Source organism: Camellia sinensis, chromosome 6, assembly GCF_055761805.1.
Source record: "Camellia sinensis isolate YWXY chromosome 6, ASM5576180v1, whole genome shotgun sequence".
Classification (NCBI taxonomy): Eukaryota; Viridiplantae; Streptophyta; class Magnoliopsida; order Ericales; family Theaceae; genus Camellia; species Camellia sinensis.
This window is the reverse complement of record NC_138966.1, coordinates 199,446,504-199,468,655: the sequence shown is the minus strand read 5'-3', so window position 1 is coordinate 199,468,655 and position 22,152 is coordinate 199,446,504. Positions and strand designations below refer to the sequence as shown.

The window sequence follows — 22,152 nt, the reverse complement described above, 5'->3', positions numbered from 1 at the left end:
TTAATTTGATGGGTGTTAATGTTGATAATTTGAAAGTGAACACTCGTGTTATATTTTATATTTATAGTCAAGATGAGCTTTTGATATAATTAATTAAGTGTTGGAATATTCACTTATGCTTAGTGAGAATTATGATTAAACTTAAAGATCCCGATATTTCACTTGCATGAGAAAAATGAGAATTTGATTCTATTTAATGTTTGGGGGTGGGAATGAGTTTTGGAAAGATTGTAATTACATTTCATTGATAAAGTATGTAAATTAGAAATTGATGAAACCTTGAACCCGCCTTGGTGTTATATGTTATTGCTAATGATGAACCTATTGTTTAAAAGTTTTGATTTTGGTAACTGGTAGAGGATTTCCATGCTGGTATTTAAATGAGATTCTTGAAAAAATAAGAAAATGTTTGATTTTGGAAGTTTGTTGTGTATAAAGGATGTTGTTGAATTGTCTTGAAAATACTAAGTTGGAAATTGTTGATTTACATGTGGTAAATGCATGAACATTGACATTATGATATTATCTCTTGGGATTGTATCGTGGTATTACATTGACAGAGATATAGAAATTGATCACAATGGAACATTGTGTGGTGGAATTGAAATTGGAACTATTCTAATGCGTTGTTACATATTGCATTACCATTCCATTTCATTGTTATTATGGACTTCGAATTGCAATTGAAAACTATTGTTTTAAGAAATGAATTATTTTTGGGAAACAAGATCATTTGGATTTGTTTTAAGTAAATACGTTGGTAAGTCCGAATAGGGGGTGTAGTTCTATATTGGATAAGTTGGCCTGAGTATCCATGGTAAAAGATCGAAAACACACACGGAGGAGGTACCACATGCCTTCCGATGAGAAATTAGTAAAGTGGGGATTTGGTAGTACTTGATATGCTTACTTGCAGACACGAGTTTTGGGATTACTTGAGTCGTATTTACCACCTTGGAATTATATTGAAATTGTTGGATTAATGTGTTTTCAAATTGACATTATACATAAGATTTTCAAAGGATGAGAAAAATATTTTGAGCATGACATGACATATGCATTCATCTCATAAGACTGTATAAAATGTATTTAATGTTTTATTAAATGTCATTATGAATTATTTAATTATTTGATTCAATTGATAAATGAGTAATTGAATGAATTGAAAAGGATGTCATGTTGTGTTTGAGGCATGCTTATTTATTTAAGTTAAGTAGTTGTGGTTAATTAAATAAATTGGATTTAAGAAATTATGCAATGGAATCATATGGTTTTGACATGATATAATTTTACGTATATGTATGAGTATCTTTGTACCCGCATATCTTCCAATGTTATAATATGAGATTGTTTGGTGAGCTAGTGGTTGCTCAACCCTTGTCTGTACATGTATACATGGAATGCTTTTCGGATTTAAAGATCAAACAATAGGTTTTACCATTTCATAAGTGCAATGTAGTAATGGATCGTACTATTTCATTTGTTTGTTTGGCTGAGTGCTATCTTTTTGTAAAGAATAGTGTCCTCTCTTTTATTGTAAGCCTTAGGACATTTCTTTTATTTATATGTAAATATCATTGTTGCATCACGACAGAGAATTTGTATATTTAATTATTCATTAATTCATCCAATGATGAATTATCTATTGTAAATGAACTTAATTAATGAATTTTGGTAATGTTATCCAAGTAATAAAATATGGGACGTGACAACTTTTGTTCTTTAAGTTTTAGTCAATTCGAATTATTTAAGCATGAAACGATGTATTTTTATACTTCTTCAGCAAGTTACTTATGATTAAATTATATTAACTTTATTTTTTGACAGAATGGTGAGTCTTACTAACTTTTTATGTAGGGCTGATGTAGCGACTCTGATTTCTTCGTAAGTATTTATTTATTTATTATTATTTGATTTTATTTCTGGCTTTATTAATTGCATAGTTATATAAGAATTTAACTTGATATTTAATTAATTTCATGTGTTAGTTAATTATATATAATTAATTTGAATATTTATATTTAAATTTATATAGTTATATATATATAAAGAAATTATTGATATAAATTTTATATAAAATATTTATATTTATATATATAAGTTATTATATATATAATATATAAGTTATTATATATATAATATAATATAATGTGTTTGGCAAGTGAGTTTGTAGGCTTTTTTGACTATTTTAGCCACAAAAAATAAAATAGGCTATTTTAGCCATAATAAACAAAATATCACATCCAATCCATAATCATTACATTCTTCTCTCACAAAAAAATTCAAAAAAGTCAAAAAGCCAAAAAGCCCTTCCCAAACCAAGCTTTTAAGTCCAGGCTAAAATAGCCAAAAAAGCCAAAAAGCCAAAAAGCCAACCCACTTCCCAAACGGAGGCTTAATCACTTTTCGGTGAAAGATTTTCCATCAGCCGTAGGAGAGAGAGAGAGAGAGAGAGAGAGAGAGAGAGATTAATCAAAGAAATTGAGAGAGAGCAAAGGGACAGTGGCAAGGGGAGAAAGGGAGAGGAAACAAAAAGAAAGGGTTAGGGTTTTGTTTTGGTGATTCTATTAATTTTTGAAATATTTTTTTGATCTTTAAAAAAATATTATGAGTATAAAATTCATTTCTCTTGATTTATATTTAATTCGTTGTTTTTATTTATTTATTTTTATTTATTTAATTTTGAATTGATTTCAATTTACATGTAGATGATTGATCGATTTTAATTATTTTGATTAGTTGTATATGTAAGATTTAGGATTTTTAGATGATTGATTGATTGATTTTAATTATTTCGTATAGTTATGTATGTAAGGTTTAGAGTTTTTAGATGATTGATTGATTGATTGATTTTAATTATTTTGATTACTTGTGTATGTCAGGTTTAGGATTTTTATATGGATTTATTTTATGGTTATAATCACACACATGGTTATATGAAATTAAAATTAATTAGGAATCCATAGATAAATTTTTTACACTCCACCATGACTCCATGGATTGTTGTTTTATTTGAGTGATGGTGAGAAATAGTGTATAAAAAAAAGTGAGAATTATGAGATTTATTTGAATGCCTTAGGCTTGGCATTATTATATTTATTATCATGAGTAAGATGTTGTGTATATATATATATTGTTGCCTCATTTTCATGAGTAGACGAGTGCTTTGATTTACGCGCGTACGTATATGCTAACCATCCGGGGAGTGTGGGCCAAACTCGGGACAATATCCCCATGCAAGTTTGGCTTCGGAGCGGTGTTAGGTATACGGGAGGCACATGGGATATATGTGTAGGCCGGAAGTGGAGGCCGAAGTGGTGGAGTTAAGGTACAAAGAATTTAATTATGAGTTTATTAGTATAGTGTGAATTGTATTAATTTGTACATGTTGAAAAATAGTAAATGATCTCGATAAATTATGTAATTTGAGCAGATGCATGTATACGTGATTCTAGATAACTTTTGTGTTTTAACTTTTTATTAAAAAGATCGATTTAAACTTATAATCGGATAATCTTGGTTATTGTAGTTTTGATTTATTTTAGCAATACAGCTTTTAGAGGCTGTTTTAACCTACGAAACGAGCTCATTTTTATTGGTTTCGCGTAAAATGAAGTAAAACATTATTCTACATACTTTTTATGTTTTGAACTTTTCCGGAAAAAATCATCTTAGGGCATTTTTTGTTCGTTCTCAGTTTCAGGTTTTTCGGTTGAAATCCGTCTAGGTTCTTCTATCAAGTTTTTTTCTCAACCTATTCAGTTTCTACTAAATTCGTTCGCATTGCTTTTTAGGAAATTTGATTCTGTACAACTTTTGTTCTTTGAGTTTTGGTCAATTCGAATTATTTAACTTTGAAACGGTGCATTTTTATACTTCTTTAGCAAGTTACTTATGATTAAATTATACTAACTTTATTTTGCAGGATTGTGGGTCTTACTAACTTTTTATGCAGTGCTGACCCACCATATTTTTATTTCTATTTTGTTTATTTTATATTCAATTTATATTTCGTTGGGTATGAGCAAGAAACTAGATGCCACTATATCTCGAGAAACTACTCATTCGTCTCGGTGCGAATGAAACTACTTGTCTTGTCCCGTAACAAGAATTAAATGTATTTTTGTTAATGTCTGGTAGACACATGGGTGTTAAATCTTCTACTCATACTAGTCTACCTGTATATTGACCCGCTTTGTCTATTGGCAACTCGGGTGTGTTCTTTTTGAGCGCAATCGAGCTTCCTTTGCAAGATTAGTTGGGGCTACAGTGGTGACGTGGCATTACTATAGTTGTTGGACTTGTCGTTTGAACTTCTTTTGTTTTCTTGAGCTTAGGGTTGATATTAGCTTATGTATTTATTATTATTTTTTTTTATGACTTTAGTATTGAGATAATTTGGCATGGTTTATAATCGTACATTATTTAAGTTATTTTGACTACGTATTGTTACTTTAATGTTTGAGGTATTGGTTAGTTATGAAATTATAGTAGATGATTTGGCTGGCGTTTAGCTTTTTTTGTTTCACCTCTAGGATTTGGATGATGAAATATTAATTGGGGTTTAGTCTTAATTTAATATTTAATTATCCAAATTTTGGGGCATGACAGCTGACCCACCATAATTTTTATGTTTATTTTGTTTATTTTATATTCAATTCATAATTAGTTGTGTACGGGTAAGAAACTAAATGTCACCGTATCTTAGGAAACTATCTCTTCGTCTCAGTGCGGGTGGAACTACTTGTCTTGTCTCATAACAATAATTAAATGTATTTTTTGTTTGTGTCTGGTGGACACGTGGGTGTCAAATCTTGTACTCATACCATTATATTTGTATATTGACACATTTTGTCTTTTGGCATCTCGGGTGCATTCTATTTGAGCACAGCCGAACTTCCTTTGTAGGATTAGTAGGGGCTACGGTGGTGAAGAGAAACAACTATAGTTGTTGGACATGTCGTTTGGATTTTTTTTGTTTTCTTAAACTTAGGGTTGATATTAATTTATGTATTTATTTTTTTTTTTTATGACCTTAGTATTTTGATAATTTGGCATGGTTTGTAACTTTACGTTATTTAAGTTATTTTGACTATTTATTGTTACTTTAATATTAGAGGTATTGGTTAATTATAAAATTATGGTGGATGATTTCGTTGGCATTTTGTTAGTTTTTTTTTTTTTATCCCTTATAATCTTTTGAGGATGAAAATTTACTTAAACCTTATGGAGACGTGAATATTTAAATTTTGTTTCATCCCTAGGATTTAAATGATAGAATATTAATTGAGATTTAGTCCTAATTTAATATTTAATTATCTAAATTTTAAGGCGTGATATGCTCTTTCACCAATCACCAATTTACCCATTAGAATATCATGAAATATCATGAATCCATGTTCCGGCACTACTTTATAGTCACCCTCAATTTTTTGCCGTAATAAAGGGTAGGGTACTGTTAGAAGCATTAATGCCATCAAGTCATTAAAATTTAGGGAAATTTTCAAAATAGTAGTGAGTAAAAAATATAATTACAAAATGATGAATGTAGAAGCCTTATTTGCATAATTCAATGCATGAATTATTTATACATTTATTATTTTGCAATTATTTTTCTTACTCTTCTTTTTTTCTATTCCTCCAAATAAAATTTATTAGTTTAACTAACGCCTTTAATTTAATAAATATGGAGTAAAAAAAGTCTTAATATATTCAAAACAAATCCATTAGTCCATTCTACTTATCTTTTTATATCACATTTCACAATCATTAAATTAAATATTAATACAATTGTGGGATTGTTTACTTTAATAATTTTAATTATGTTATATGAGATAGTATATCAAATCTGGTATAAAAAGATGAATTTATTAATATTTGTCTTAAGATTATATATGAAGAAAGTATTTAATGAATACAACTGACAATGTTAAAAAGTTATTTAAGTAAATTTTTATTTTTATTTTTTATAATGGGACCAAAATGTCCTTTTCGCTTTTCCCTTTATTTTACCCCTTCATCTCTCTAACGGGTTGCTGAAATCTTCAACCCTCGTTCAAGAGCTAGGCTTGGACAACTTATGTTTCAAATGTATTTTATCAAATTTTATTTTAATAATTTGTTTGATTGTGTTTTTAGAGTCAATTTTTTCCCAAAAAAAAATGAAACAAATAAATAAAAATCAAATGCACATTATTTTCAAATGAATCTCTCTTTTTGAGATAGAAATATTTTTAAATTTTCAAAAATATGATTTTTTTATATTTATTTTTATCAAATTAGTTTCTATGTTTTTTAAAATAAATTTAGAAAATAAATTCTAAAAATTCAGCCAAACTTTTGCAATTAGAGTTCTTTCTAATTGGGTTCAACTCTACTATTGTAAAAATAGTGACAGAGATGTAGTAGATAAAAAAATAAAAAATAGAAAGAGGATAAATTAGAAGGATAGCGGGACAAGCATTTGAGTACATTAAAAAATAAAAAATAAATAAAAATACACTACGTGATAGTTTTATTTTATTTATCTACGGCAACACATTATGTGTCATGTTGGGAACATAGTAAAAAGTCATGTTTTTAGATAAAATGTCTAAAAATGTGGCTGTCAAAAACGCAACAAAATTCTTTTGAAAAGTGTCAAAAACGTAGCCCTAAAATTACAAATTAGGGCCTATGAAAAAAAAATAAAAAAATAAATCTCTTATGTTGGGTAAGGATATTTTGGTCATTTTAATTTGATTTGACACCATAAATAAATATTAAACTAAAAAACAAAAAGTCAACTTTTTACCAACTTCACAAATCACTTTCAAAAAAATCAAAAAACTTGATAGAAAGCTAAAAGCCAACTTTTTACTAATTCCATGACTATGTCAATTTCACCATAATGGGTAGGGCTGTGCAAAATATCGCCAAATACGCTAAAACCGCACCGATTCGCATCTATTCACACCGCTTTAACTGCTAACCGCGGTTTAAACTTTGAATTTTATAATCCGCCAACCGAACCGCTCCGCTCCGCTATAGTTAATACATATATACTTTTTAACCTCTAATGAAATATCAATGTAAAAATGAGTGTGAGAGAAATTTAAGATATAAAATTTATTATAAATTAGTGGTTATATATATGAAACATATTATTTAAAATTATATTGTATTATATGTCTAAAAAATATTATACAAATTAATATTATATATTATGTAAATGTATGATAATTAGTTAGAATATTTTTCAATCTGTCAATCCATAAAAAATCGTCCAAACTGCAAATTGTCAATCCACTAATCCGTCAACCCGCCATTCGATTTATAATTTTACTCTTAAACTGCTCGAATCGCATCGCGCACACCCGTAATAATGGGATATTTTTGTTTATATAAAAAAATACACAAGATTTGTAAGCTTTTCAAAGCATCATATTTAATTCCACTTTTATTCGACAATCCCCTAAAAAGATAATAAATAATAATATAAATATTAAATATAATTTTTAATCATTTAAAAGTAAAATCTTGACCGTTGATTCCGGTCTTGACCCTTTGGCACCTTTTGAAGAAGGAATCACGCGAACAAAAGGTAAAGATTGGTGATTCATCCCACTAATTTTTGGATCACTAATAGTTTTAATGAGTTTAAAAAAAAAAAAAAAAAAAACTCTAGCCAAAACATCACATCATTTTGGTGGGAGCCACTGTGCCACATCATTAGTGATGCTCTAGAGCTCCCAATTTAGTGCTCTAAAACATTATTCAAAAGGTAAAAGCAGAGGATGTCTTGCCACGTGGCAACCCGGTTAAGTTGCTTCCAAAGTAGGACACTCAGTAGATATTTCGATATATTCAAATCAAACGAACTAAATCGATTCTAAAAAGTTAATTAAGAGTTAATTTTTTGATCGAATCGATTTTAAGAAATTAGTCAAAAGTTAATTTTTTTTAACTTCTTAAGTTATATATATATATATATAGGTACTTTTTTTAAAAAAAATTTAAAAAAATAAAAAAGTTAATTTTTAACTTATTTTATAAAATAGGCATTCATCTCAATTTGAAATATTTTTAGAGGGTAGTGTGATTTACAACGAGTCTTGTTTTGATTATCTAAATTATTTATTTTGTAAGATTCTCAATATCTATCATCCGTGAAAAAATTAAATTGATCTAATAATCGTAATATTTTCATTTTATTACATTTGTCTTACAAAATAATGATTAATATTTTTTTTTAAATAGATCATCTATTTTTATGATAAAATAAAAAGATTCAAATTATTAGATCAATCTATTTTTTATGTATAATATACATACGAATAATTTTATAATATAAACTACTCGAATTAACAAAACATAACCTATAACCCGAATTGGGATCCTCCCCTTGAGTCCCCTCCTTAATTCCCTCCTTGCAGGGGCCTTCGGGTCCACTTTGAGGCCCAGTTTTGATAATCCGAACCGTTAATATTTTTAGATTTATTCAGTATATCATACCTGTAAAAAATCAAATTGATCGAATATCATAAAGTATGTGTTCGGAAAATTGTTTATTAAAAAATAGTTTGTAGTCCCAATTTTCTGAACGCATACTTTCTGATATCCGATCAACTTGATTTTTTACAGGTATAATATACTGAATAAATCTAAAAATATGAACGGTTGGGATTATCAAAACTGGGCCTCAAAGTAGACCCGAAGGCCCCTGCAAGGAGGGAATTAAGGAGGGAACTCAAGGAGGGGATCTGGACTCCTATAACCCACGTATCCCCGAAAAAATAATTTTATTTTAACAAGTCTGTCATATTATTTTAACAAAATCGTTTTGACTTGAGTCAACGGGATATTCTTGAATGATTGCTATTGGTACTGCCAAACACTTCACCACTCCATTTGCCCATATTCTTCACCATCTTCTTCACACCACCTCCAACACTTCTCTGCTCTCTCTATTTTCAGGGCATTTATGAGCTTACAAGAAAGAAAGATCAATGGGTGTTGTTATCTTCACCGAGGACATCGCTAGCCCCGTCCCGGCGCCGAGGCTGTTCAAGGCCTTGATCCTTGACGCTGATAACCTCATCCCCAAGATTGTACCACAGGCTATCAAAAGCATCGAAACAAACCAAGGAGATGGCGGCCCTGGAAGCATCAACCAAATGAACTTTGTCGAAGGCTAACTACCAACTTCACTATTAATGCTGTGTTTGAATCTTACGCCCCATTCTGTTTTGGCAAAAAAATTATTTTCTACGAGAGCTGAATTGAAATTGTATCTCGTACTGTATTTGTTGGACAATCTTCATTATATTTACAAAGATTAAATTCTGTTGTGTATAAAACAACAACAAGAATATAAAGAAATAAAGAAAATGAGAGAATTTATTTGATTACAAAAATCAAACTCGAAATAATAAATAAATAACAGATTTTATTTTGTTACAAAAACAAAATTTAAATCTGATTTTAATAAATAAAAACAACACTGAAAATAAATTAAATAACTTACTTGATTTAATTTCTTCGAATTATTTTCTGATCAAGTCCAGTGTTTGACACTGTGTCCTTAAGACAGATTCGTCCTCTCCACGGTGCTATCAGAATTTGGACGTCTATCTCCCAGGATGAAATGATCTACCACAAACAATAGCAGCACTACAAACTGTTTGCCTTACGAACACACTAAGTGTTTACACTCTTTCTTTCAGAAATAAAATGCAACAAAATGAAGAATAGAATAAGTAGAGGTGAAATACGAAATTTCTGAATCAATAACATCAAATGAGGGTGGTCCAATTTATAGATGTAAAGGTGGCTCTTGGTTTTAAATTGAACAGGTATGATACCTGTTGGTTTTGAATTCAAACAGATTTGAATCTGTTGATAATTCAAACAGATAGCAAAAAACGAGAAGGGCCCTGTTTGGGTGTGCATTAATTCCAAACTAGTTTATTTCTATTTGAAAACGGGAAGGGCCCTGTTTGGATATACAGAAAATCCAAATCAGTTTAATTTGAATTCTGGATTTTATTTTACCAAAAAATAAAATTAAATTCAAATGTTTTTGGCCCAAAAAGATTAGAAGCCCAACCACACACCACGCACCCGCGCCCAAGCCCAGGCCCAGGCCCAGGCCAGCCCGCCTGAACGGACGGCGGCGGCTGCGCGGGCGCGCATGTGGTGATTTTTGGGTCCAATGGGTCTAGCCCATTTTGCCCATAACCCTCTAAAACACTTGGGTACTCCTTGGGGCACACCCCAAGTATCTCACCCAAGCCTTATAAACCCTTTCAAAACTTCCCACCAAATCAATGTGGGACAAGCCAATTTACAACCTTAAGGAATTTCCACCAAAACTCCATTTCCATGGAGCACACTTTGGCTTCAATTTCCCATTTACTCGGTAATGGTTTTGAGCAACCAAATATACCACGTGAATCACAACGCGGCATAGAACGCGTTACCACTTTGACCTGAGTAATTCGACACTCGAGGCCCACCTAAAAAATAGACCAAACTTGAGAAAAAATTCTGGTTTTACCTATAATTTTTCTACCATTTCCAACAATCCCCCACATGAATGGAATTTGATGACAACGGAAATGCAACAATATGCAGACTTTAACGAAAGAGTATAAGTCGAAAATATCTTGCATCAGGATAGGTAGTTTTCGGCCTTGAACCTTCCCTAATGATAACCTATCGGACTTACTAGCTAACCAATGGACGCGATGCTTTGAATTGTTCAGCCGTTTGTGTAAGCCAAGACAATAAATTTCACACAAAATATCTTCTAACACATCGTGGTTCTCACTGTTGTGTTCATTTTGGCCTTGAACGCGTCTGGTTTTCATAAGTGTTTCTAGAGAATTTAGCCTTTTCATTTTCATAGAATCGGCCCCAGTTCAACACTCATATAGGTGATTCTTATTGTGAGTATCTCCTTATACTCGTCTTGATTTTATATCTTAATCAAGATATAAGTAATCATTAAAAGCAAAGTTTATCCTTATACCCCTGCATACAACATATGTTGCAGATATCACTCTCACTATAGAAATGGGTAGGGAATTTTTAATCCCTTTGTGATTTCTGGCAAGCCATACATAACTTAGTTGTCCCTTTGAACTTAGTTCTTGGGATCTCCAGTCATATAAGTAGGGTTACCATTATGACGACTCTTATCTAATAGGCTTTAATCCCATCCCCTTCGATGAATTATACACTAGCTCTTTTGTCAAACTTTTTGTTAACGGATCCGCAATATTCTCTTTAGATTTTATATAATCTATTGAGATTATTCCGTTTGACAACAATTGCCTTACGGTATTATGTCGACGACGAATATGTCGTGACTTACCGTTATACATGTGATTCTGTGCCCTGCTATCACAATGAATGCAAATAGCTGGCACAGGTTTCGGCCACATTGGAATGTCTTCTAAGAAGTGACGAAGCCATTCTACTTCTTCACCTACTTTGTCTAAAGCAATGAACTCTGATTCCATTGTGGATCGTGTGATGCAAGTTTGTTTCGTGGACTTCCAAGAAACAGCAGCGCCTCCTAGAGTAAAGACATATCCACTAGTCGATTTTGAATCTTTAGTATTTGATATCCAATTGGCATCACAATAACCTTCGAGTACTGCTGGATATCGAGTAAAGTTCAAACCATGATCATGAGTAAATCTTAGATATCTAAGAACCCGAATGATCGCTTTCCAATGGTCTTCTCCAGGGTTACTAGTGTACCTACTCAATTTACTGATAGCATAAGCTATATCAGGACGAGTACAATTCATTAGGTACATTAGGCTTCCAATGATTTGGGAGTATTTTAACTGAATCACTGCATCACCTTTATTTTTCGATAAATAAAGACTGATGTCTACAGGTGTTCTAGCTAAATTCAAATCATTCTTGATAAATTTATCAAGAATTTTCTCAATATAATGAGATTGAGATAATGCATATCCGTCAGATGTTTTAGTAATTTTCATTCCTAATATAACATCTGCGACCCCCATATCTTTCATATCAAATCTTTTGTTAAGTATCTGCTTAATTGATTTGATCATGTTTTGACTGCTTCCAATGATAAGCATGTCATCCACATAAAGACAAACTATGACATATCCTTGGTCAGTGTTTTTAACGTAGACGCATTTGTCACATTCGTTTATCTTAAACCCATTAGTAAGCATTGCATGATCAAATTTTTCATGCCATTGCTTAGGTGCTTGTTTTAATCCATAAAGGGATTTTACAAGTCAACAAACTTTTTTTTCTTGCCCTGATATTACAAACCCTTCGGGTAGCTCTATATAGATCTCTTCATTTAGATCACCGTTTAAGAAAGTTGTCTTAACATCCATTTGATGTATTTCTAAATTAAACAACGCTGCTATCGCAATAAGCATGCGAATGGATGTTATTCTTGTCACAAGGGAATATGTGTCAAAATAATCCAGACCTTCCTTTTGTCTGTAACCTTTGACTACAAGTCTTGCTTTATACTTGTCAATTGAACCATATGCTTTTATTTTTCTCTTGAATATCCATTTATATCCAAGAGGTTTAGAACCCGGTGGAAGATCCACAAATTCCCAAGTATGATTTTTAATAATGGATTCAATTTCATTATTAACAGCCTCTTTCCACAAAGGTGCTTCAGGACCTGTCATTGCTGCTTTAAAGCTTTGAGGTTCATTTTCTAACAAGTATGTCAGAAAATCTGGACCAAAGAATTTTGATGTTCTCGCTCTCTTACTTCGTCTTGGTTCATCATCAGTTAAATCCTGTTGGTCGAGACCATTACTAGTCTCCTGTGTTTGATTATTATTAGTCTCTTGACTTTGTGTACAATCATAAGTTCTTTTCTGTGAACTTAATTCCTGTCCTTTCTTATAAGGAAAGACATGTTCAAAAAAATACAGCATTCCTTGACTCTATAATAGTGTTTACATTTATATCAGACATTTCTGATTTATAAGTCAGAAACCGATATGCACTACTATTCTGAGCATAACCAATAAACACACAGTCTACTGTTTTTGGTCCAATCTTAGTCTTTTTAAGAACAGGAACTTCAACTTTTGTCAAACACCCCCACACTTTTAAGTATTTGTAGGAAGGCGGTCGACCTTTCCACAATTCATAAGGAGTGTTGTTGGTTTTCTTGTGGGGTATTCTATTAAGAACATAATTAGCAGACAATATTGCTTCCCCCCACAAGTTCTGTGGTAAACCTGAACTTAGTAACATGGCATTCATCATTTCTTTTAGGGTTCTATTCTTCCTTTCAGCAATTCCATTTTGCTGTGGAGAATAAGGGGCTGTAGTTTGGTGAATAATGTCATGTTGTGTACAAAATTCATTTAATGGTGCATCATATTTACCACTCCTATCACTTCTAATATAAATCAATGAATTTTAAAACAAATTCAAGAAAAAACCAAAATAATTATGACTACTCAAGTCAGAATTAATGTTTTGACAAAATCATATCCTCATAAAAAATTTTGCCTAAGAATCAAACAATTCAAAAACCCATTTGATTGTATACATTCTTGTAACTCAATAACAAATAAATGTCACTGTCATAAAAATATTTGTGACAGAAGAAAATTAAATTATCTCAACTAATGCAAGAGATACACCCCCATATTAATAAAATGGTTCATGGTTTAACAAATTCTACTACGCAAGTAAAATAATTATTAATGACATCTCATGTCACATAATTCAATAATCAACATAAAAGATTTCTTAAATTACTTCCCAATTAAACGGACCGATATAATTACATACATCTTCATGTTTAAATTTCTCTGGTGTTTAAACACCCATTCAAAATTGATTAGAAATATTCAAATTAACCTGCTTATGTCCAAAGTTGACATAACAATTTATCATTCCAAATCACTTGAAATTATTGTTAAGAAATAACTTGAGTTGATATCATACATGCATATCAAACGCATCAACTAAAAATAATGAATTAACAAAATAAATTAATCATGCATGATCCCATCACTTGCATCATGAAATAAAAGGATTCTCAACTCATAAATAAAATCCAATGCATTTAAATTTTAAACTTCAAAATGACAAAACATACATTCATTTAATAAGTTTGATTTGTACATAAATAAACAAATTAAATATGCATTAAAATGTTCTTGTGAATATATATATATATATATATATATATTTTTTTCCGACTCAAGTGCAGAAACAATTCAAGACTATGAATCCACATTGTAATAAAAATAAAATTAGTTTGTAAAACTAATATTTTACTCTAGAAACAAATTCTTCCATGTATACTCACGATGAACTATGATAAAGTCAAAATAATTAACACCTTTTCACAAAGGGTTCAAAAATAAGTAGTCAACCAAACGAAACCATAAGTTACTTACAAAATTAACAGATTGTGACCGAGTCACAAAGTTACATGATTGATTAACAAAATTAATTTTCTAGTTACTAAAACTAGAAAATAAATTACAATACAAAATAATTTTATTTTCCTTGTTACTAAAACTAGTAAAATAAAATACCGAAATAATATCTGATTACAAAAATCAGAAAACCAAACCACAACTTAATTTTCTAGTTACTTAAACCAGAAAATAAATTAAAACACAAAATAATTTTATTTTCTTTGTTACTAAAACTAGAAAATAATATAATTTTATTTTCCTTGTTACTAAAACTAGAAAAATAAAATACCAAAATAATTTTCTGTAACACCAAATAATATTCTGCAATTGTTAATGACACCAGTATATTACTACTAGTTGTCAAAAAAAAGAGACAGTATATTACTACTATCTGTCAAATAGCATAAATCACTATTTGTTTTTCCAACCAGAATATTAGTTTGAAAACACAGAAAATTAAATACAATGAAGATACCAAAAAAGAATCTGTCTTAAAATTGTTGGACAATCTTCACTGTATTTAAAAAGATTAAATTCTGTTGTGTATAAAACAACAACAAGAATATAAAGAAATAAAGAAAATGAGAGAATTTGTTTGATTACAAAAATCAAACTCGAAATAATAAATAAATAACAGATTTTATTTTGTTACAAAAACAAAATTTAAATCTGATTTTAATAAATAAAAACAACACTGAAAATAAATTAAATAACTTACTTGATTTAATTTCTTCGAATTATTTTCTGATCAAGTCCAGTGTTTGACACTGTGTCCTTAAGACAGATTCGTCCTCTCCACGGTGCTATCAGAATTTGGACGTCTATCTCCCAGGATGAAATGATCTACCACAAACAATAGCAGCACTACAAACTGTTTGCCTTACGAACACACTAAGTGTTTACACTCTTTCTTTCAGAAATAAAATGCAACAAAATGAAGAATAGAATAAGCAGAGGTGAAATACGAAATTTCTGAATCAATAACATCAAATGAGGGTGGTCCAATTTATAGATGTAAATGTGGCTCTTGGTTTTAAATTGAACAGGTATGATACCTGTTGGTTTTGAATTCAAACAGATTTGAATATGTTGATAATTCAAACAGATAGCAAAAAACGGGAAGGGCCCTGTTTGGATGTACAGAAAATTCAAATCAGTTTAATTTGAATTCTGGATTTTATTTTATCAAAAAATAAAATTAAATTCAAATGTTTTTGGCCCAAAAAGATTAGAAGCCCAACCGGACGGACAGCGGCGGCGGAGCGCGCGCGCGCGTGGTGATTTTTGGGTCCAATGGGTTTAGCCCATTTTGCGCATAACCTCTCCCTCTAAAACACTTGGGTACCCCTTGGGGCACACCCCAAGTATCTCACCCAAGCCTTATAAACCCTTTCAAAACTTCCCATCAAATCAATGTGGGACAAGCCAATTTACAACCTTAAGGAATTTCCACCAAAACTCCATTTCCATGGAGCACACTTTGGCTTCAATTTCCCATTCACTCGGTAATGGTTTTGAACAACCAAATATACCACGTGAATCATAACGCGGCATAGAACGCGTTACCACTTTGACCCGAGTAAATCGACACTCGGGGCCCACCTAAAAAATAGACCAAACTTGAGAAAAAATTCTGATTTTACCCAGAATTTTTCTACCATTTCCAACAGTATTAAGTAGCCCAACAGATCTAATACGAGCCGAATAAGGCCCAAGCCCGCTGGGCTGGGTAACCATCGAATGACAAGTGAGCATAGTAAATAGGAACATTGAAGATATTTTTGATATACAGTGAAGTTCGAATAGTACATATCAACAGGAGTTCACTTAGTGAGATGAAAATTTCCAGTGAAGAGTATAATATGAAAATAGGCCCTAGAAGGTAATGATGAGAAGTTAGGTTACGTGGAACAAGAGTTAAGAAAGATGATACTATAAAAGGCAAAGAAGAACTTAACGAAGAGGGGGTAAGAAAAAAATAGCTAACTTGAGCCTTTAAGAAATAATGACGCGAGTCTTTTCGAGAAGTTAACTTGCTCATTGGAGTGCTAATTCCGGCACCATCGACCGGATCATTCGTTTATGTTTCAGGTGACATCACATGGATCTCAAGGGTTTGACTAAATTGAAGAAGTATTTCCAAATCCAATTCACCACATTTTCATATCTTTTCTGTAGAATTTTATTTTTTTGTATGATTGCAATTTTAAGACTAATCTGTTAAGGATGGTGTTGGTGGTAACAAAAGGGTAGAATCTTATATTATTAAATGTATAACAAATAAATAATTAACACATGTAATGTCACATCATTGTGGTACAATTATGGGTATTAAATATTTGATTAATGCGGCAGACCCCCAGTTTTCCCGGACCCCCAGTGACCCCCAGCCCACGTGGCTGTGGGTGATTGGAATGAAAAAAAAAAAAAAAAAAAAAAATTCTGGACCAATGAAAAAAAACTGGGGTACTGGGGGTGCCCCCACTGGGGGTCCCTAGCACCGTTGTAAATATTTTCCATTAAAAATAGAGAATATCGTATAAAAGAAAGAATGAGTTTTCTTTTTTTCTTTTTTCACCAAAACCTTTTTTTTAAAAATAAAAAATCAAAGAACAGATTCTAAAAACTCAAGCCAACAAACTTGACCTTTTTTCATTGTATTTGCTAAAAACAAACTGCGTACAATTTGTTGGAAATGGTTAGGAAAATTTTGGGTAAAACAAAATTTTTTCTTAACTTTAGTCTATTATTTGGTCTATTATTTAAGTGGGACCCGTACGTCAAATTTGGCAGGTCTAAGTGATAACGCGTTCTATGTCGCGTTGTGATTCACGTGGTATATTTGGTTGCTCAAAACCTTTATCGAGTGAATAGGAAATTGAAACCAAAGTGAACTCTATGGAAATGAAGTTTTGGTGGAAATTCCTTAAGGTTGGAAAATGGCTTGTCCCACATTGATTTGGTGGAAAGTTTTGAATGGGTTTATAAGGCATAGGATTGGAACTTGGGATGTGCCCCAAGGGGTACCCAAGTTTTGTAGAGAGTAAGGTTATGGGCTAGACCCATTGGACCCAAAAAATCATCACACGTGCGCGCCGCGACTGTCCGTCCGGGCAAGCCTGGGCACGGGTACATGGTATGAGGTTGGGCTTGTCTGTCCCAATACTAATCTTTTTGGGCAAAAAATATTTGAATTTTATTTTATTTGGTTATAAATAAAATCGGTCCGTTTTTATTTCAAATTCTAAATTCAAATTTTTTGGTTTGCACCTCTTCAGAAATTTTGCACAGTTTCGGATCTGTCCAAACCGAATTTGTTCAAATTCAAATCTGAATTGGTTAAAATTCAAACCAAACAGTGCCTACAGATTTTGTATCTGTTTAATTTAAATTGAACAGGTATGCTACCTGTTTAATTCAAAACTAGCAGCCACTAATCCATCTATAAATAGGCAGCCCTCATTTGATGAATTCATTCACTTTTTTTGTCCTTCCTTGCTGCAAATTCATCTATGCATTTTGCTGCATTTATTCTATTATTTTTCCTGTCAGAAAGAGTGTATACACTAAGTGTGTTCGTTGAACAAATAAATTGTAGTGCTGCATTTATTTGTTGTTGATCATTTCATCCTGGGAGATAGACGTCCATATTCTGATAAGCACCGTGGAGAGAACGAATCTGTCTTAAGGGTACAGTGTCAAACACTGGACTTGATCAGAATAATATTCAAGATATTAATCAAGTAAGTTATTTATTTATTTTCTGTTTTATTATTTATTTAAATCAGATTTTAATTTTGTTTATGTAATAAAATAAAATATGTTTTTATTTATTTAATTCTTATTCTAGTTTGATTTTTGTAATCAAACATTCTCTCTCATTTTCTATTTTTCTTTTATATTTAGTTTGTTGTTTTGTACCCAAACAGAATTAATTATTTTAATTACGGTGAAGATTGTCCAACACAATTAACATATATAATGCAACATTCGTGATTTTTTACGTTCCCTTGCAGGTAGTCATTTGAAATACTTGAATCATAGGATTGATGCATTGGACAATGAATCGAGTCCATTTCATATGAGACGAAGCTTGAGTCTGATCCCAATGGTGGTTGCGTTCATATGAGCATTAGCAAGTACTATACCAAACCGGGCGTTGAGGTAAAGGAGGAGGACATCATGGCTGGGAAAGAAAAGCCTCCGGCATGCTCAAGGCTGTGGAAGCCTACCTCTTGGCAAACCCTGATGCATATGTTTGATCATCCTCCATTGTTGAAATGAAACAATGCCTTGCACATCATATCATATCATATCACTCTCTTCCATTTTCATTTTAGTTACTAGTGTGGCTTGTATGTTCTCTTCTTTCCAGCCAAAGTTGCCAATTTGGCTTGATAATAAGTGTGTGTAATAATATATAGAGTTCTATGTACTGTTTGATTGGAATGAATAGTGAATTGATTTCTAATTTTTTTTTTTGTTGAACGAATTTGATTTCTAATTATCGAAATCTGTTTTCGCATGTTTTCAAATATAGGTCAAAACAATCCTAATTACTTTTTGAGTCTCCATTCAGACCAGCAAGAAGCCGCCCTTGTGTATCAATCATGTGGTCTATTGAATGGGATCTTTAAAGTTCGGGGAAAAAAATAAAATAAAGTTGTACCAGATGAGAAAAAGTGATGTTGGGAACAAGTCATACATATGTTTGATATGACCACGATGTTTGAACAAATGTTTGAAACCTTTCAGTATTACATCTGTTTGGCTTCTCTTCTGCCAATTTCCAATGGATTGACACCAAACCTACCCCATCTCTCTCTCTCTCTCTCTCTCTCTCTCTCTCTCTCTCTCTCTCTCTCTCTCACACACACACACACATATATATATAGCACAAAGCGGTGCTCTTCATCTCCACAAATAAGCTTTTTGATCTCTATAATCAAAAAAAGAAGATGGGGGTGACATGCTTTAGCCAGGAGTTTACATGCCCTGTTGCACCAGCAAGAATGTTCAAGGCATTGATCTTAGAATCCAACAACCTAATCCCAAAGCTCTTACCTCAATTCATTGAAAGTGTGGAAGTAATTGAAGGAGATGGAGGACCAGGAAGCATTGAACAGGTCAACTTCACTCAAGGTTAGCAAAAACCCACATAAGTTTCTGCCCATTTGATTGTGTTTTCATTTTCTTTTTTCTGTTTTTATTTTTTAGGAGTAAATTAAGGATTCATGTTTTTGGTTTGTCATGCAATTAGCCACTTCAAGTATGTGAAGCACTAAAAATAATATAAAATACAATCAAACAGACCAGCACTGTCATGATTTATAAATACTAATTTGAAACAGTATTGATTGTTTTTGGTTTTGTGATGCAGACAGCAACTTCAACTATGTGAAGCACAGAATCGACGAGCTGGACAAAGAGAAATTTGTGTGCAAGTACACCATGATAGAAGGTGACAGATTGGGCGACAAGCTTGAATCTATCGATTATGATGTCAGGTTTGAAGCAGCCAACAATGGAGGTTGCATCTGTAAGATGATCACCAAATACCACACCGTGGGCGAGCTTGAGAACAAGGAAGAAGAGATCAAGTCCGGCAAGGACAGCGCTATGGGGGTTTACAAAGTTGTTGAAGCCTACCTTTTGGACAATCCTCACGTCTATGCTTAATTAAGCCTGTGTTGTACCACCAGTCCTTTATATACATAATCTCATATCTGAAGATTATTTTTTGTGTGAAATTGAAATAAAGTTCAAAACAAATTGGTTTCTTTTAACTAAGCTACTTTGGAACTTTACAAGCTCAGGTCATGTATGGGATCATATTACATATTGTGAGATGGGTAATTTGCTTTTCCTTGAATTAATGTTGGATAATTCAAACCCAAATCAAAGATAAGAGATTTGTTCAATTTGCTAAACTTGTCTCCAAGGAAGTTTGAAAATTGAACTCAAGAATTGGATCCTCCCTTTGTCACAAGGCTCTATTTAGAGTGAGAGAGATGGATCTTATAATAGAGAGGGGTTTGGAGATAAGAGAACAGAGAAGAATAAAACAGAGAATCCTCAATCCTTAAGAATTGGTTTCAAGTAAAAAAATTTATTAAAAAAATAAAAAAGTTTGGTCTAAAAATGCATGTTATTTGACAATTTCAAAAAAAAAAATGATTTTTATTTTTTGGATTTAAAAAAAAAAAAAATTGGCTGGAATAACATTGGAGAAACCCCCCTCCATACTCTTTCTTTCTCTCTCTTCAATCACCTTCTCTGTTTCTCTTCAAACAACCATCCAATTAATGTCTCACAATCTATATATCTATAGATGGCCGAATTTCTTTCAAGAATCTTTGTCCCTCCCACTCCAATGGCTTCCTCAATGGCTGCTAAAAATTATTTTTCAAAGGAAATGCTTCATGGCTTCATTTACAATCCTGTACCAATTCTTGATTCAGCAACAATCACAGTTCCCCCACCACCACCCTCCCGCCTTCCTCTCCGGCCACCACTCTAAATAATACAACTAGCTTTCACCTATGGCGACATTTTTTTTTTTACATCTCTTCCAAAGCTGTTGATCATTTACCCATAGTTTGGATTAAATCATATTGCAATATAATATATTTTATTACTTGATACACATAACTCTAATCAATTTTCTTATTACGTTTATTGTGTTGTGTTTTTTTTATTTTTATTTTGAGATGTTTTTTCTTTTTTGTTTTCAAAAAGTGCGAATCAGTAATTTCCAATAACAGAAGATAAATTTTTTGTATTTAAATTTAGACAGCTCAAGCCTAGCCTAAATTCTTTGAGTTAACTCGGAATCAGGCTTGGGCAAACAAATTCTGACAGATATCAGATTCGGGTAAGGGCAGATAGATCCCTCCATATTCTGGACTAAGCCTTTGCACAAAGATAGGGCTCAGACTTGAGAGTTGCTTGCAGAAAACATTTTCATTGTTTTCAAAAGTTGCAAAGAGTTGCAGGCACAAAAAGTTAAACGATAAACGCATATCAAGGAATTGTAGGATAGAGAGAATCTAAGGAAGCAAAATGTCACAATGTGGAATATGACTTGTTTAAGCAAAAACAAATAATATGTTTGTTTTTATCATATACTCAACTGTGGTCATAATCCAGTATACATTACGTTCACAACAAGTATCTTTTCCTATGGATATCCTTTGTTTATTTCTGTAGAAATATGTTCCACATTTTCAAACATTTAGTATGGAAAACATTGTCCGTAATTAACAGAAAACAAGTTTATTTGGTAAAAAAGATTTTCCATTTTTAAAATGTAAAATATATTTTTCCAAACTTCCACCTCCACTACTAATACAACTACTAACACATTAGTTTTAAGATCATAACCAAACATAAAAATTTGTTTTTACAGAAAAAAAATATATATATATATCATAAAAAACGTTTTTCATTGTAAAATATTTTCCCAAAAAAACAAAAAACAGAGCATGAAAACAATTCACAACAGCAGACGACCTAAGTCATGATGAAGTTCTGATTTTCCCAAAGAGATGTTTTTGTTTTTTTGTTTTCTGGATAACAGACAAGATGAACTATTTCCAAAACTGTTATTGAAAAGATTTTTATTTTAAAAAACTACTTTTACACACAAAATGAAACAATATGATTTAAATTTTTCATTATTTTGTTTCTGAAAAACACAAAATTAATA

General features: G+C 31.7%; 1 protein-coding gene and 1 pseudogene across 1 annotated transcript; both read left to right on the top strand.

The window, feature by feature from the left end:
• Positions 1-8,884: 8,884 nt before the first annotated feature.
• LOC145793988 (major allergen Pru av 1-like) lies at positions 8,885-18,706 on the top strand (annotated as a pseudogene).
• Positions 18,707-19,109: 403 nt separating this feature from the next.
• LOC114317214 (pathogenesis-related protein STH-2) lies at positions 19,110-20,230 on the top strand. Its single transcript, XM_028263917.2, has 2 exons — positions 19,110-19,586; positions 19,825-20,230. Exons 1-2 carry the CDS (start codon positions 19,403-19,405, stop codon positions 20,121-20,123), a joined length of 483 nt encoding a protein of 160 aa, XP_028119718.1. The 5' UTR covers positions 19,110-19,402; the 3' UTR covers positions 20,124-20,230.
• The last annotated feature ends 1,922 nt before the right edge of the window (positions 20,231-22,152 follow it).

Coding starts and splice junctions, on each gene's coding strand:
- LOC114317214 (XM_028263917.2), top strand. CDS start 19,403: ATGGGGGTGACATGCTTTAGCCAGGAGTTTACATGCCCTGTTGCACCA. Junction 19,587..19,824: donor ACAGGTCAACTTCACTCAAG/GTTAGCAAAAAC, acceptor TTTGTGATGCAG/ACAGCAACTTCAACTATGTG.